Here is a 14,033-nt window from a genome sequence, read left to right on the forward strand (position 1 = left end):
TTTTTGCATGTCCCCGTGTCTAGATTTTAAATGCAATAAAAAAATAATATCCTTCTTTTAAAATGAAGAAGAAAAAAGGGAAACAAAAGTGCATGAGGTTTTAACTGGCGACATATTCCCGTTGTGAGGGAAGTACAGTGAGAGCTGGAGCAGAGCACTGGCCTTCCAGTGGCAGCTGCGGTGTCCCTCTTGAGAACAAGGTCTGGTGGATCTGCATTTAGTCAGCAGCCTGGGCTGTCCTGTCAGAGGCGATAGCAAATGGACCCCTCTTACTCCTTACTCGGCTGTAAATATCCAGAGCTTTGGGCATGCCTGGTCTCTTTCTTTTTTCTTCTTTTTTTTTTCTTTTTGTACTAATGATGCCCAAATAACCAAAAAACACACTGATAAAACACTCTCTATTTTATCTCGTTTCTTCAAACAAAAACAAAACTAAAACTGAATTATTTTTGATCTATACTTTTTGACAGGAATACTGTTTTATGTAAAAAGAAACGGAATTTGAAAAGGTAGAGTTATACAAAGTGATTCCACAAAGCTGTGCTAGGAGAATTTCCTAAGTGCAGAATTCTTCTGTTTAGCATGTGGTGGTGTCCCTCGCATGTGCAGTACATACTGCCCTGTAGTCTTACAAGTCTCACAGGTGACAGGCAGCTTACGCTCACACAACGTAGCAAGAACACACAGACTATTTTGAAGTATATAACTAATCTTCATAGAGATGTATATAAGTTTTGGTTCAACTCTTGCAAATTAAAAGATTCACTGGGAGAATTTTTGTACAATGAAGACTTAAAACGTCAATATAAAATGTAAATTAATCCATTAAGAAACTGAAATGTATAGACTCTGCACAGGTGAACAGGTAGCTGTTTTAAATGTCTTTCTTTTCTATAGTAAATATATATCTCATTTAACGGAATCACAGGAAAATACAACTATAGTTTCAAAGTGCAGTCTGTAAACTAACACATTATATATGAAAAACGCTTTACCTTTTCCCCACTCCAAGAGTGAGCTCTAAGGGGCTCAAGAGCTCAACTTGAAGCAGAAAACATAATATCACAGGACCAGTAAGATCTGGCCAGGTTCGAGATGGGAACCTGGGTGGAATACCATCCACGAGATATTTTCTATCACGGGCACCCTAGGGATGCCTGCCACATGTTACTATGGAGGACTGACGGGATGTCTACACAGTCCACCTAAAGCATGGATTTGGAAAGCATGAGAGAATTTGCAACCCTAAAATTAGGAATATGTTTACTTTTGAAGAAAAGAAAATAAAAGCAATCCATTTTTAAGCAGTGGAGCAGACACTTAATACATTTTCAATCATTTTTTAAAATCATGTTTGTGCAAAGTTTAAAATATACTATTTAACAAGAGCATAATGTGAAGTCAATACATGTTCAGTCTTAAATCTAACAGGAACCTCGAAACAAATTAATGTGGTATAAGTCTATCTCCAGAGGTACTAAATCAGGGGCCCTAAACCTCTAATACAGCATGACAAGTGTTAGTAGAGACAAGTCCCATAACACTTCAGGACATTCCAGTAAGCCTTGTGCAAATCCTGAAACTCATCTTGGCCCTGTTTTTCCATGATCAGTTCTTGCTCCAGGCTCCTGCCCTATTTGACTTCCTGTCCTCCCTGCTTTTAGAGATGGACTGTTATCTGGAAATGTGAGTTGTTGTTGTAAAAATATAAAAATAAAAAAAGGTAGAGTTTGTCTTTTATCCCGCTAGGTCCGTGCCGTGGTGCCCCCGATATCTGCTAGATATCTTGGCAGAAACACATCCCAGCCGCACACTTTCCTATACTTAAACCGTCACATAAAAGAACACACAACACAATAATCTTAGATCCCATTGATAAGATATAATTGCCCACCTAAACACACGGGCCCGTACCATCCATCCCTTTAGGAACATTAATAACAACCTGTAAATACACAGAGCAGAATCTTAACATCACCTGCCATGGCTTCTCACCCTCTCCTCTGTCCTGTCTCTTCCTTTCTGCTCCAATCTCCTCCTCTTCCTTCAAACTTTTCTCCCGCCCATCCTTCCTTCTCATCCAATGACAGGCCTCCTTCTATCTTGTACCTGCCTCACCTGTGACATCATCCCACAGTGAGTGAAATAAACCCATTCATCCTCAAGTTGCTTTGGTCATGGTTATTTCATTAGAGCAATGGAAATCCTAACTAAGACTGCTTGATACCAGCTTAATGGGGCATTGTCATGACAGAGCTGTCCATTTTAGGGGGAGGGTCATGGAAGGACTTTGGAATATTGTTGAAGAAAAGCAATTGAATGTTCAATGCTTGGTGAGTTGTGTGAGAGCTTGGTAGATAAGAATGCTGAGGATAATGCAGTGGATGGAGGCCTGGCTTGGGAAGCTTCAGAGGGACATTTAAAGACTCTATCAGGGCCATTTCTATTTTCCTCCCCAGGTGTCTTTGGTTATGTTGTTTCATTGCAGCAGTGGAAACCTAACCAACACATCAGGCATTCAGTTTAGTGGTGGCTTCTGTGTCTCCCATGCAGGAATGTATGTGCCATGGTTTTAACGATGCAAAGAAACAAACAAAAACAATCTCTGAATTGGTTGCCCTAACTTAATTTGTGTGCTAAGAGCTGATAAATGTTGTCTCTATATCAGAAGAAAATTAGTTACATGCTAATAATGCTTACAATTACACGAATAATTGTGTGGTTTTGACTTAGTTTTATAAAAGTTCTTAAAAAGTCTTCATTTTCACAGAACTCTTTTGCACTATGCTTGTGCATACGGTCATCCTGATATAGTGACCCTCCTAATATCGTGGAATTGTGACCTTAATCTCCGTGACAGTGACAACAGCACGGCACTAATTAAGGTAGATAGCACTGAACTCTTTCAGTGTGACACATATTTGATGAGAATTCTGGGAATAAACATGATCTCAGCTAAATGCAAATAATTAGTGAAATTTATTAATTAGTAGAATTTTTGCATTTCTCACCATTCCAATCTGTTTCTTGATGTAACACCCATAGGCTTCACAGTATAAGCAAGAAGAATGCGCGACCATTTTACTAAAACATGGTGCTGATGTAAATGCTTCGGACAAGAATGGGAACACAGCACTGCACTATGCTGTTTGGTTTAACAACATCTCAATGACAGCCAATCTGCTGGGACACAACGCTGATATCACTATAAGGAATGAGGTAAAGACCACGCAGCTTTGATTTACAGATTATTTGCACTGGGTTTGATTCACAATGACTTATTTGGACTGTGAAAACAGTGACAGGAGATTTAAAAGTGTATTACTTGATAAAACTGTGTTTAATTTATAATGATCTTACAAATGGTATTTCATTTTATTAGTTGGAGGCTGGTATTTTAACAACTCTCATCTCTTAAGTAATCACATTCCCTTCGCATATTTGTAAGCCTGATGGAGTTACTTGTGGGAGTGGGTGGAAAGCCTATGCTTACTACAAAGAAAAGTATCCTTTTGTTCAGCATTGTTCATTAGACGTGCAGGCAACTTAGTTTCTGTTTGTCTCTATGTCCTTGTCTGTCTGTCTGTTTGCTTGTCTACTTGTCTGCTTGTCTCTCTCTGTAGCTCTGGCTTTTGTGGTACTGTGTCTCTGCCTCACAAATGCTGGGTCTAAAGTTATGCCTTTCACATGCAGTCTGGCAATGGTTTTAAATTGTTCTAAAATGACTCATGTGGATGATGATCAGACTCCGTATTCATAAACAGTTACATTTTAATATCTGATTTACATTTTGCCTAAAAAGTAACCTTAAGTAGTAACTAAAAGGAATTGGCCTAAACAGAAATTTTAAATAAATGTGAATTAGAGACAACGAGAATTCTTAAAGATAAGAGACTCATCTTCTTGTAGGTGAGAAAGTTGCACAGGTCCATTGTTCATAAGTTATTAGAGTACATTGTTCATAATCCATCATAGTACACTCGATACCTGTGTCATTTAGTTCACAACCTATATCTCAGTGAACCATTTGAGTGTCTGTCATGTGTTCCTAATACCATAAGTAGAGGCTAAACAGTTTCTTCCATAGCCTGGTGTGAATGCAGATGTTTCTGTAAAGCTATCATTGAAATTGTGTATATTTGCCACAAAAGCACCATGTAGGAAGGATTATACATGTCCTGATATTTCTTCCATATTGGACTTAATATGTTTCAGGTTATAATATGTCTCTAACAGATAAACATGTGAGGCCTAAACATGTTCATGTAAGGCATGGTATTCTGGTAGAGTAAATATTGTTTATAATATGAAGGATTAAACCCTCTCCCAGAGATGCAATATAATTCATCACTCAAGGGAAATACTGAAAACTGTTCTACTCTGGTTTAATGTTTGGGGTACTAGAGGCAAAAGACAGGGCCCCATCCTCAAGAAGTTTTAGTTTACTAAGGAGCAATCACATGACTCAAATACCATGTTAATGCCAGGGTAGAAGCCAAGATCACATGACCTTTTGGGTGTCAGGAAGACAGGGTTGTGGGCAGCTCTCAGGAAGCAGGCAGGGGCTGTACAAAGGGAAGATCAATAAGTATGAGGCACTGTCAGGCGAGAAGGGAAAGGCTGTAGCTCACTGATCCTGAGAAGAAGTGAGCTCCATCAAGTCTTTCATGTGATTTCCCATTATTTTGAGAGATATCCAATTCTCAGAGTTATAAACTATTATTTTTTGCAGGATAGCTTTACACCTGTCATTGTGGCTCTATTAAAAAACAACGAATGTGTGTCACAGTTTTTAGTAGACAAGAAAGCCCAAGTACCACCGGAAGCTGATGAAGTGGGCAGGTAAAGCTGCTAACTCTGTGCCTTTTCTGTCTTTGTGGTGTTCTATAAAGGATATAATCACTCAAGCCTGATCCATTACATTTATATGAAGAACAAATAAACATACTTTTTTCTCCACTTGTTACATTTGTTTCATTTTAAAATGTCATAGTAAATGAAAGTACATTTTGAAAACAATGTTTTCTCTTCAGTGACTGTTTTCCTCAAAGTTTCTTTCTTTTCTTCCTTTGATGGTGAAACCCTAACATCCTCAAAACTCATAAACTTGGGAAGTGAGGTTTGACATAAGATTTAGGTCAGCCTGAATTAGTATTAGATCAGATTAAGGCAGGGATACATAGAAAACCCAAGTCTATCTACAAACACACACACACACACTCACACACTCCCCCACACACACACTCACACACCCCCACACATGCTCACACATGCACACTCACACACATGCACACATACACACACCTCTACACATAAATGCACAAACACTGGTATATACACACATATGCGCGCGCACGCACACACACACACACACACACACACACACACACACACACACACAAAGAAATAGAGAGTGAGGAGAGAGGGGGAGAGATCCTATAATTGAGCCCATTTTCATTCCAAGCATCTGTGTCTTTATAGGTTGTATAGATTGAAACTTTAAATGTGAAAACCTTTAGATAAACATAGGTAAAAATCAGCAGAACTATGCTTCTCTGTCACACTTTCCGCTGCATTGCACACACAGAAAGTTTCTAGAGTTTGTTAATCCAAATGAACCTTAAAAAATAGGACCTATACAAAAAAGCTAAATGCAAATTATAAATTTCCTGTTTTTATAGCCTTTGGGACTCCTCCCAGAACTTGGCATAGTCAATTATTCTTTATATTTTGTACATTTTATCTTGGCAAAAATTTCAACTGTTTCATGGGACTCCCTGTACCATGTTGGACAAAGTGAACCCATGTATTCTTTTTATATGCATGTCTGAACTGAAAATGAAGATGGCTACTTCTGAGTTACAGGGCCTTGTCTTGTACCAGGAATAGGAGTAGTGCAACTCTCTCTGCTTTGTGTCTCACTCCCAGACCTGTTTCAGTTCAAGTAGAAAATTATCCAACTCCTGTAGTTCCAGTCACTCATCAAAGGATGAAGACACAGTAAAGTGCTTGTTCATGAATTCATTTTCCCATGCAGAATTGGGTTTTTGTGGTGTTTCCTTTTCAATGTTTCGATGGCTTCCCTGTCAGTATTTTATTTGGACATATTGTCAAGAAAATGAGTGTATCATGCTTTGGTTGGTTAAAATTAATGGGGCATCAGTACAGTCTATGTGATAGTGGTTTGGAAATGTTTTATTCTTTTTTGGGGGGTATAGTATAGAATAGAGTATATTTAAGGCAATGGAGAGGAGAATTGAGGGATGAGAGAGAGAAAGAGACAGAGAGGATAAAGGAGCAGAGGACGACCACGAGCACGAGGAGAGAGAGAAGGGTGAAGAAATGGGGAGAGAGAGGGAAGAGGGTAAAGGAGCAAGAGGAGAAGACGAGATGTTTTATTCTTAAAGTAGGTCAGTACTGTCCTTCTCTGGACTAGAACTATGAATGAGGCTTTGATAACTATTTCATAGTTTGAGAGAAGTGTGTGTAAAATCACCAAAATCTCATCTAAACCAGAAGTGGAATAACATACGTAAACAACCTCATTTAACACAAAGTAACCAAGTGCACAGCATTATCTTAAACAAATGAACTCACCTATGTCTGTTGTATGTTTTTTTCCTCTGAAGCGACTCCAGCAGATCTGACCACTCTAGTTCCAATCACTCATCAAAGGATGAAAACACGGTAAAGTGCTTGTTCATGAATTCATTTTCCCATGCAGAATTGGGTTTTTGTGATATTTTCTTTTCAGTGTTTCGATGGCTTGCCTATCACCATTCTATTTGAAAGTTTGTCAGGAAAATGAATGTGTGGTCCTATGGCTGGTTATAATTTCCTGGCAAAAGATTTTCATCGTTTTGAGCTAATTATTTAATTTCAGTATCTTACCTTTCTTTGTGCTGGTCTTTCTGTTTTGTTTAATGCAGCATTTAGTAATTTGGTCATATTTTTCAGAAATTGTGAATCAATGGTTCTATATCTGGATTTTTCTCTGATTATTTTGACTTATCGTGTGTGGTTTTCTAATACATTTGCCTGTAGAACAGCTTAGCTTTCAGACAGATGTGCTGACACATCACTTTCATCTTTGCTCACAGGCAGAGGAGACTAACAGATCTCTGAATTTGGGGCAAGCCTGGTCTAGAGAGCCAGTTTGAGGACAGTCAGGGATGCACAAAGAAATCTTGTCTCAAACCAATCAACCAACCAACAACCAACCAACCGACCAACAAACAGACAGACAAACATACAAATAGCCCTGCATTCTCCAAACAATGTAGCCCTTAATTTTACATTACCTTGGGTATTTGAATTCAAAAGAATATATTTTCCACATGTACATTTACATATTACAAAACTAACATCTACCCTTGATGTTATTTATTCTTGAGCAGCTTTTACTAAACACTTCTTAGGTGATACAATTTACTAAAGAACACAGTACTAATTTATTCTTGGAGACATCCTTCTAATATGTAATATATACCAATACAAATATTTTTAAACTATAGACAGTGAAATGTTTCCTGAGATATAAAACTATAAATGATTACTGTATGTAGTTTACCATTTCTTCCCATTTTGTCCATTATTGCAATTTCCGTAACACATAAAATATAATTTTTATGTTATAATATACTTTGATATTAGAATTGCCAGCTATCCTCATTTTAGACTTTATGGCTATGAGAGCCCTGTTGTAACAGCTGTTGACTACAGTTACCACAGAGTCACAGTAAATACGTGCCGGGGAAGAAACGGCCTTATTTCCTTATAAAACTTAAACACAGAACAGTACTGCAGGACTCTAAAGCTCTTATTGGACTATGACTAACATATTTGTCTCCCATTTAGTCCCAGGAGTCTAGTGCCAAGTTACAAACAGATACTTCAAGTAAAGAAGAGGAGGTGCAAGATTGGTTACAGAGGTACAATGGAAAGCAATGTGGCAAGGAAATTGAGAGCCCTTAAAGGAAATAAGCAGTATAATATGAAGTCGTAGCATTTCTGATAAGAGTCCTTTCTGGTGTCATTGAGAAGTTCCTGCTGAAGTTGTTTGAATTATGTAACTGCATGCTGGGTTGATGTTCAGCAGTATGCATGCTTTATATGTTCAAGAACCACATGCACGGGGTTGGGGATTGAATAGGTGGTAGAGCGCTTGCCTAGCAAGCGCAAGGCCCTGGGTTCGGGTCCCCAGCTCCGAAAAAAAAAAAAAAAAAAAAAAAGAACCACATGCACAGAAGTAGAAATGCATACTTTTAACCTTATCTCAAAACTTGCTGTGTGGATAACATTGCACAGGTAGAAAAATGGTGGTTACCAAGCCATTCACTTGAATAATTTTAGAAAAGTATCTAAACATTTCAGGAGCTCTCTGCTTTTTTAAAAAATTTATCTGTGAGCATAATTATTTTAAAATATGGTTTTTTAGACTGAAACGTGAAAATCTGAAGCCAAAAGTTAAAAGAGAACATCAAACAGAAGAATCAGAACAGCCTCAGACGATCTTCGCTGGTACACGTTGGGTAAGTGAGGTGTAGTCAGATTACCATTTTTCTTTTTCAAGTAAGGTTGTATAGGAATGTTTCAGGCACCATGAGAAATATCTCAAAAGCAACAGCAGGCATATTCACTCTGCAAACATATGAGCAAAACTCCCGTGAACACAAATGAAACAATAAATTTCACAATTTTGAAATGATACATTTTACAAATTAGATTTAGGTAATCATTTGTGTGTACTGTCACGTGACTGCCCTAGTGAGTATGGAAGAGAGACAACAACCTGTGGTGCTTGGTTCTTTCCTCACACTGTGTGTGTTATAGATAATGAACTCCAGTTATTAGGCTTGGTGTCAGCTACGTCTACCCATGCAGCTCTCTTGCTAATCTAATATCTAATATCTAATATAGGTATATATGGGTCCATGTGCATGCATGTGTGTGTGTGCGTGTATCCTCTTTAGCCTGTCATAACTATAAAAGTTATGTCATTTTAATTTGAGAATCTTACACTTGTGAATAATTTATTTTAAGCACATACTCCCATCTAATCTATCTAACATGTTGCCTTCCCAATTTCATTTCCCCTTCTTCCTCTTCTTCCTTCTTTTTCTCCATGTTACTTCCATTTCTAATTATCCTCCCGAGTCTAATTACTGCTGATCATATATTTATTGAAGTGTAGCCATCTCTTGAATCATGAACAGCATCTCAGTATCTACACACCGAAAGAAAAAAAAATTAAGTCTTCATCAGCAGTCATCAACTACCAATATCTACTCAGATAAGGATGGATCCGCACGAACCATTCCCTAGCACATTCTGTAATTCAGACTACTTTTACTTTTGCAAGTTGTGTGTAGGTAACCATAGCTTCTATGAGTTCTTGAGAGTACCAGTCATGTTGTGTCGAGAAGACTGTTCATTCTTTCCTGTTCAATGGTTCTTACATTCCTCAACCCCGATTTTGCTCAGTGCTCCCCGAGTTTGGCGGAGCAGGAATAATTCTACATTATATGCTACCCATGCAAAAACAAGCATATCAAACATGTTACCGCTGTAGTAGGCAGTGTGAACCCAGGAGAGCAGGGCTAAAAATGAAGCAGAGTAAAGTCATATGCAATAGATAACTGTATTCATATCATCAGGAAAATTATACTCTGAAGATTAAGAAGAATCCTGAGTAAGGTGTTCAATAACAAGAACAATCCACACATGGTAAAAAAAAAACATGGTTTACCAAAAAGGCATATAAATAACAACAGGGAATGTAAATTTATTCCTATCTGTAATATGTGGAGGAACACAAAATCACAGTCCAAAAATGTTTCTATGTTTGAAGAAAGACTCTTCACAAGACTCTTGTCTTGTTTTCTTGGAGTTTTCCCACAAGCATGCAGAGTTCTCACATGACTCCATTCTTGGGCTGTGTTCTCCACTAAAACATATCCATGGTTTAAACATAAATATTTAGAAAGCTGTTAGACAGCATGACTGCTTATCAATAATAGTAGGTCCCTTCTTTTTTCTATCAAAGAGAAATATGGCCCAGTCTTATAAGGATTGATATCATGTAATGATAGAGTCAAACGCTATATAAAGTTAACCTTTTTATTTTGAAAGTTCATTTATCTTTGTGTGTATGTGTATGCATGTCTGTATCATAGAAGTCTGTATGTCCTTGAGGAGGCCTGAAGAGAGGCATTTGTATTCTGCTGGACTTGAAGTCTGGGAACCAAAGTTGTTAACTCTGGGCAACCATTTAATTCTCTTAACCACCTAGTACCTCTCTAGGCCAGTAAAGTAGTGTTTCTGAATGAAAATCATGAAAACCAATGAATGAAGTGATAAAATTAATAAAGGAAACTTTTATATTAAAACATGTCAGCTACTGGGGCTAGAGAGATGGCTCAGCAGGTAACAGTTCTGGCTGCTCTTTTGAAGGCCCTGGTATCAATCCCTAGCACCCATACACAGAAATACATGCAGATGAGGCACTCTTTTATTTAATTTAAATTTAAAAATTTGAGTAAGTTATTGTTAGTATTAATTTTCATCAAAGGTCACTGAAAAAGTTAATAAGCACAAAGTCAACATGGTGCACACATCAGAAACCCTGATTCCCAGCGTGATGCACTCAGGAGAAAAACTGAATACCAGTGTGGTGTAACACATCAAAAATCCCAAACCACAGTGAGGTGCATGCCGCAGAAAACCACAGTCATACATGGTGCATACACAGACCCATTGTTCATAAGTTATCAGAGTATATTAGATACCTGTGTCATGTAGTTCACCTCAGTGAATCATTAAAGTGTCTGACATGGGTTCCTAATGCCTCAAGTAGAATCTGGAGTTACTCTCATAGCCTGCTGAGAATGCAGATTCTTTCATAATGCTGTCAAAGCTGAGTCACTGAAGTGGTATATGTTTGCCCCAAAAGCACCATGTAGAAAGGATTCTTCCATACTGGACTTATTATGTTCAAGGCTATAACATTTCTCTAACAGATGAACATGGTATTCACACAAGGCATGGTATCATGGTAGAGTAAATATTGTTCGTAATATGAAGGATTAAACCTTCTCCCAGAGATGCAATTTAATCCATCAATCAAAGGAAATACTGAAAACTTTTCTACTATGGTTTAATGTTTGGAGTATTAGAGGTAGAAGATAGGGCTCCAGCTTCAAGAAGCTTTGGTTAACCGAGGAGCAATTACATGACTCAAATACCATGCAAATGCCAGGGTAGAAGTCAAAGTTCAATGACTTTTTCATGCTCAAATGGGTGTCAGGAAGACAGGGTTTGTGGGCAGCTCTCAGGAAGCAGGCAGGGGCTGTACAAAGGGAAGATCAGTAAGTATGAGACACTGTAGGGTGAGAAGGGCAAGGTTGTGGCTCACTGAACCTCAGAAGAAGTGAGCTCCATCAAGTCTTCAAGTGATTTTCCAGTATCATGAGAAATATCAAGTTCTCATAGTTATAAATTATTGTTGTCCAGGAAGGACTTAATCCAGTTATTACGGCTATTATAAGAAACAACAATCAGAACCTGAAAAGGCTTTTAGCAGAAGAGACCCAGACACCAAAGGAAGCTGATGAACTGGGCAGGTAAAGTTGCTAATTCTGTTCCTTTTCTGTCTTTGTGGTGTTCTATAAAGGATACAATCACTCAAGCCTGATCCATGAAATTTATATTAAGAACAAATAAACAAACTAATCAGGATATCATCTCACAGTTTCAATAGTGAGAGAAGCAATTACACAAAGTAAAACCTATATAGACAGATTCATTGGTAATTTTCAATATGGACCAAAGACTTTCATTCATAATCTGATTTTGTTTATTGTTAATATTAGCTGAAGATTTTTAATATTGGAGTTTTTAAATCATAGATTTGGAAATCTATACTTTAGTGTTTGATTTAAAGCAACTGAAACATTTCTTTGGTTCTCTCACCATGATATATTTGTACCCTTTTAAAAAGCTATATTAAATGAAAGTACATTTAAAAAAGAATTTTTTCTCTTCAGTGACTCTTTTCTTCAGAGATTTTTCTTTATCTTTGTTTGATGGCGAGTTCCTAACAATCTCAGGACTCATAAGCTTGAGAAATGGGGTATAGTCTAAGATTTTGGCCAGCCTGAATTAGTACTAGGACAGGCTCAGACCAGGGATACATAGAAAACCCAAAACCCAAGTCTTTCATCACATAAACACACACACACACACACACACACACACACACACACACACACACACACACATGCACAGAGAGACTCCTCTACACATATATTGAAAAATGCCTGTGCACACTCATATATGCACACATACACACACATATACAAACACACACATATACAAACACACAGAAAGATAGATATATATACATACATATCTATATCTATATCTATATCTATCTATCTATCTATCTATCTATCTATCTATCTATATATATATATATATATAGAGAGAGAGAGAGCGAGGAAGAGAGGGGAGAGATACTATCATTGAGCCCGTTTTCATTTCAAGCATCTGTGTATTTATAGATTGCATAGGTTGAGAATTTAAATGTGTAAACCTTTAGATAAACAGGTAAAAATCAGCAGAACTATGTTTCTCTGTCACACTTTCCACTGCACTGCACATACAGAAAGTCTCTAGTGTTAGTTAATTTATGTGGACCTCAAAATCTAGGACACATTTGGAAAAGCTGAATGCAGTTTGTAAATTTTATGGTTTTATGACTTCTGGGACTTCTCCCAGAACTTAACATAGCCAATTATTATTGGCCTTTTGTACATTTTATCTTGGCAAAAATTTCAACTGTTTCATGGGACTCCCTGTACCATGTTGGACAAAGTGAACCCATGTGTTCTTTTTATATGCATGTCTGAACTGAAAACAAAGATGGCTACTTCTGAGTTACAGGGCCTTGTCTTGTACCAGGAATAGGAGTAGTGCAACTCTCTCTGCTTTGTGTCTCACTCCCAGACCTGTTTCAGTTCAAGTAGAAAATTATCCAACTCCTGTAGTTCCAGTCACTCATCAAAGGATGAAGACACAGTAAAGTGCTTGTTCATGAATTCATTTTCCCATGCAGAATTGGGTTTTTGTGGTGTTTCCTTTTCAATGTTTTGATGGCTTCCCTGTCAGTATTTTATTTGGACATATTGTCAAGAAAATGAGTGTATTGTGCTTTGGTTGGTTAAAATTAATGGGGCATCAGTACAGTCTATGTGATAGTGGTTTGGAAATGTTTTATTCTTTTTTTGGGGAGTATAGTATAGAATAGAGTATATTTAAGGCAATGGAGAGGAGAATTGAGGGATGAGAGAGAGAAAGAGACAGAGAGGATAGAGGAGTAGAGGACAACCATGAGCACGAGGAGAGAGGGAAGAGTGAAGAAAAGGGGGAGAGAGAGGGAAGGGGTAAGGGAGCAAGAGGAGAAGACGAGATGTTTTATTCTTAAAGTAGGTCAGTACTGTCCTTCTCTGGACTAGAACTATGAATGAGGCTTTGATAACTATTTCATAGTTTGGGAGAAGTGTGTGTAAAATCACTAAAATCTCATCTAAACCAGAAGTGGAATAACATACGTAAACAACCTCATTTAACACAAAGTAACCAAGTGCACAGCATTATCTTAAACAAATGAACTCACCTATGTCTGTTGTATGTTTTTTTCCTCTGAAGCAACTCCAGCAGATCTGGCCACTGTAGTTCCAGTCACTCATCAAAGGATAAAGACACGGTAAAGTGCTTGTTCATGAATTCATTTTCCCATGCAGAATTGGTTTTTTGTGGTGTTCCCTTTTCAATGTTTCAATGGCTTTCCTGTCACTATTTTAAAATTTCCTGGCATAGGTTTTTTACTCTCTGAACTAATTATATTGATTTCAGCATCTTACCTTTACTTGTGCTGGTCTTTCTGTTTTGTTTAATACAGCATTTACTACTTTGGCCTTATTTTTCAGAAATTGTGCATCAATTGTTCTACATCTGGATATATCTCTCATTAT

General features: G+C 37.6%; 1 protein-coding gene across 1 annotated transcript in view; it reads left to right on the forward strand.

Moving 5' to 3' along the window:
- LOC116883975 (ankyrin repeat domain-containing protein 26-like) overlaps positions 1-14,033 on the forward strand; it is a 199,246-nt gene that overhangs the window by 17,703 nt on the left and 167,510 nt on the right. The window contains exons 2-7 of the mRNA XM_032885209.1: positions 2,771-2,885; positions 3,046-3,219; positions 4,733-4,842; positions 7,654-7,738; positions 7,858-7,931; positions 8,438-8,531. Of these exons, the coding sequence (XP_032741100.1) occupies positions 2,771-2,885; positions 3,046-3,219; positions 4,733-4,842; positions 7,654-7,738; positions 7,858-7,931; positions 8,438-8,531 (652 nt within the window). The remainder of the gene's footprint in view (positions 1-2,770; positions 2,886-3,045; positions 3,220-4,732; positions 4,843-7,653; positions 7,739-7,857; positions 7,932-8,437; positions 8,532-14,033) is intronic.

Source organism: Rattus rattus, chromosome 14 (assembly GCF_011064425.1).
Source record: "Rattus rattus isolate New Zealand chromosome 14, Rrattus_CSIRO_v1, whole genome shotgun sequence".
NCBI lineage: Eukaryota > Metazoa > Chordata > Mammalia > Rodentia > Muridae > Rattus > Rattus rattus.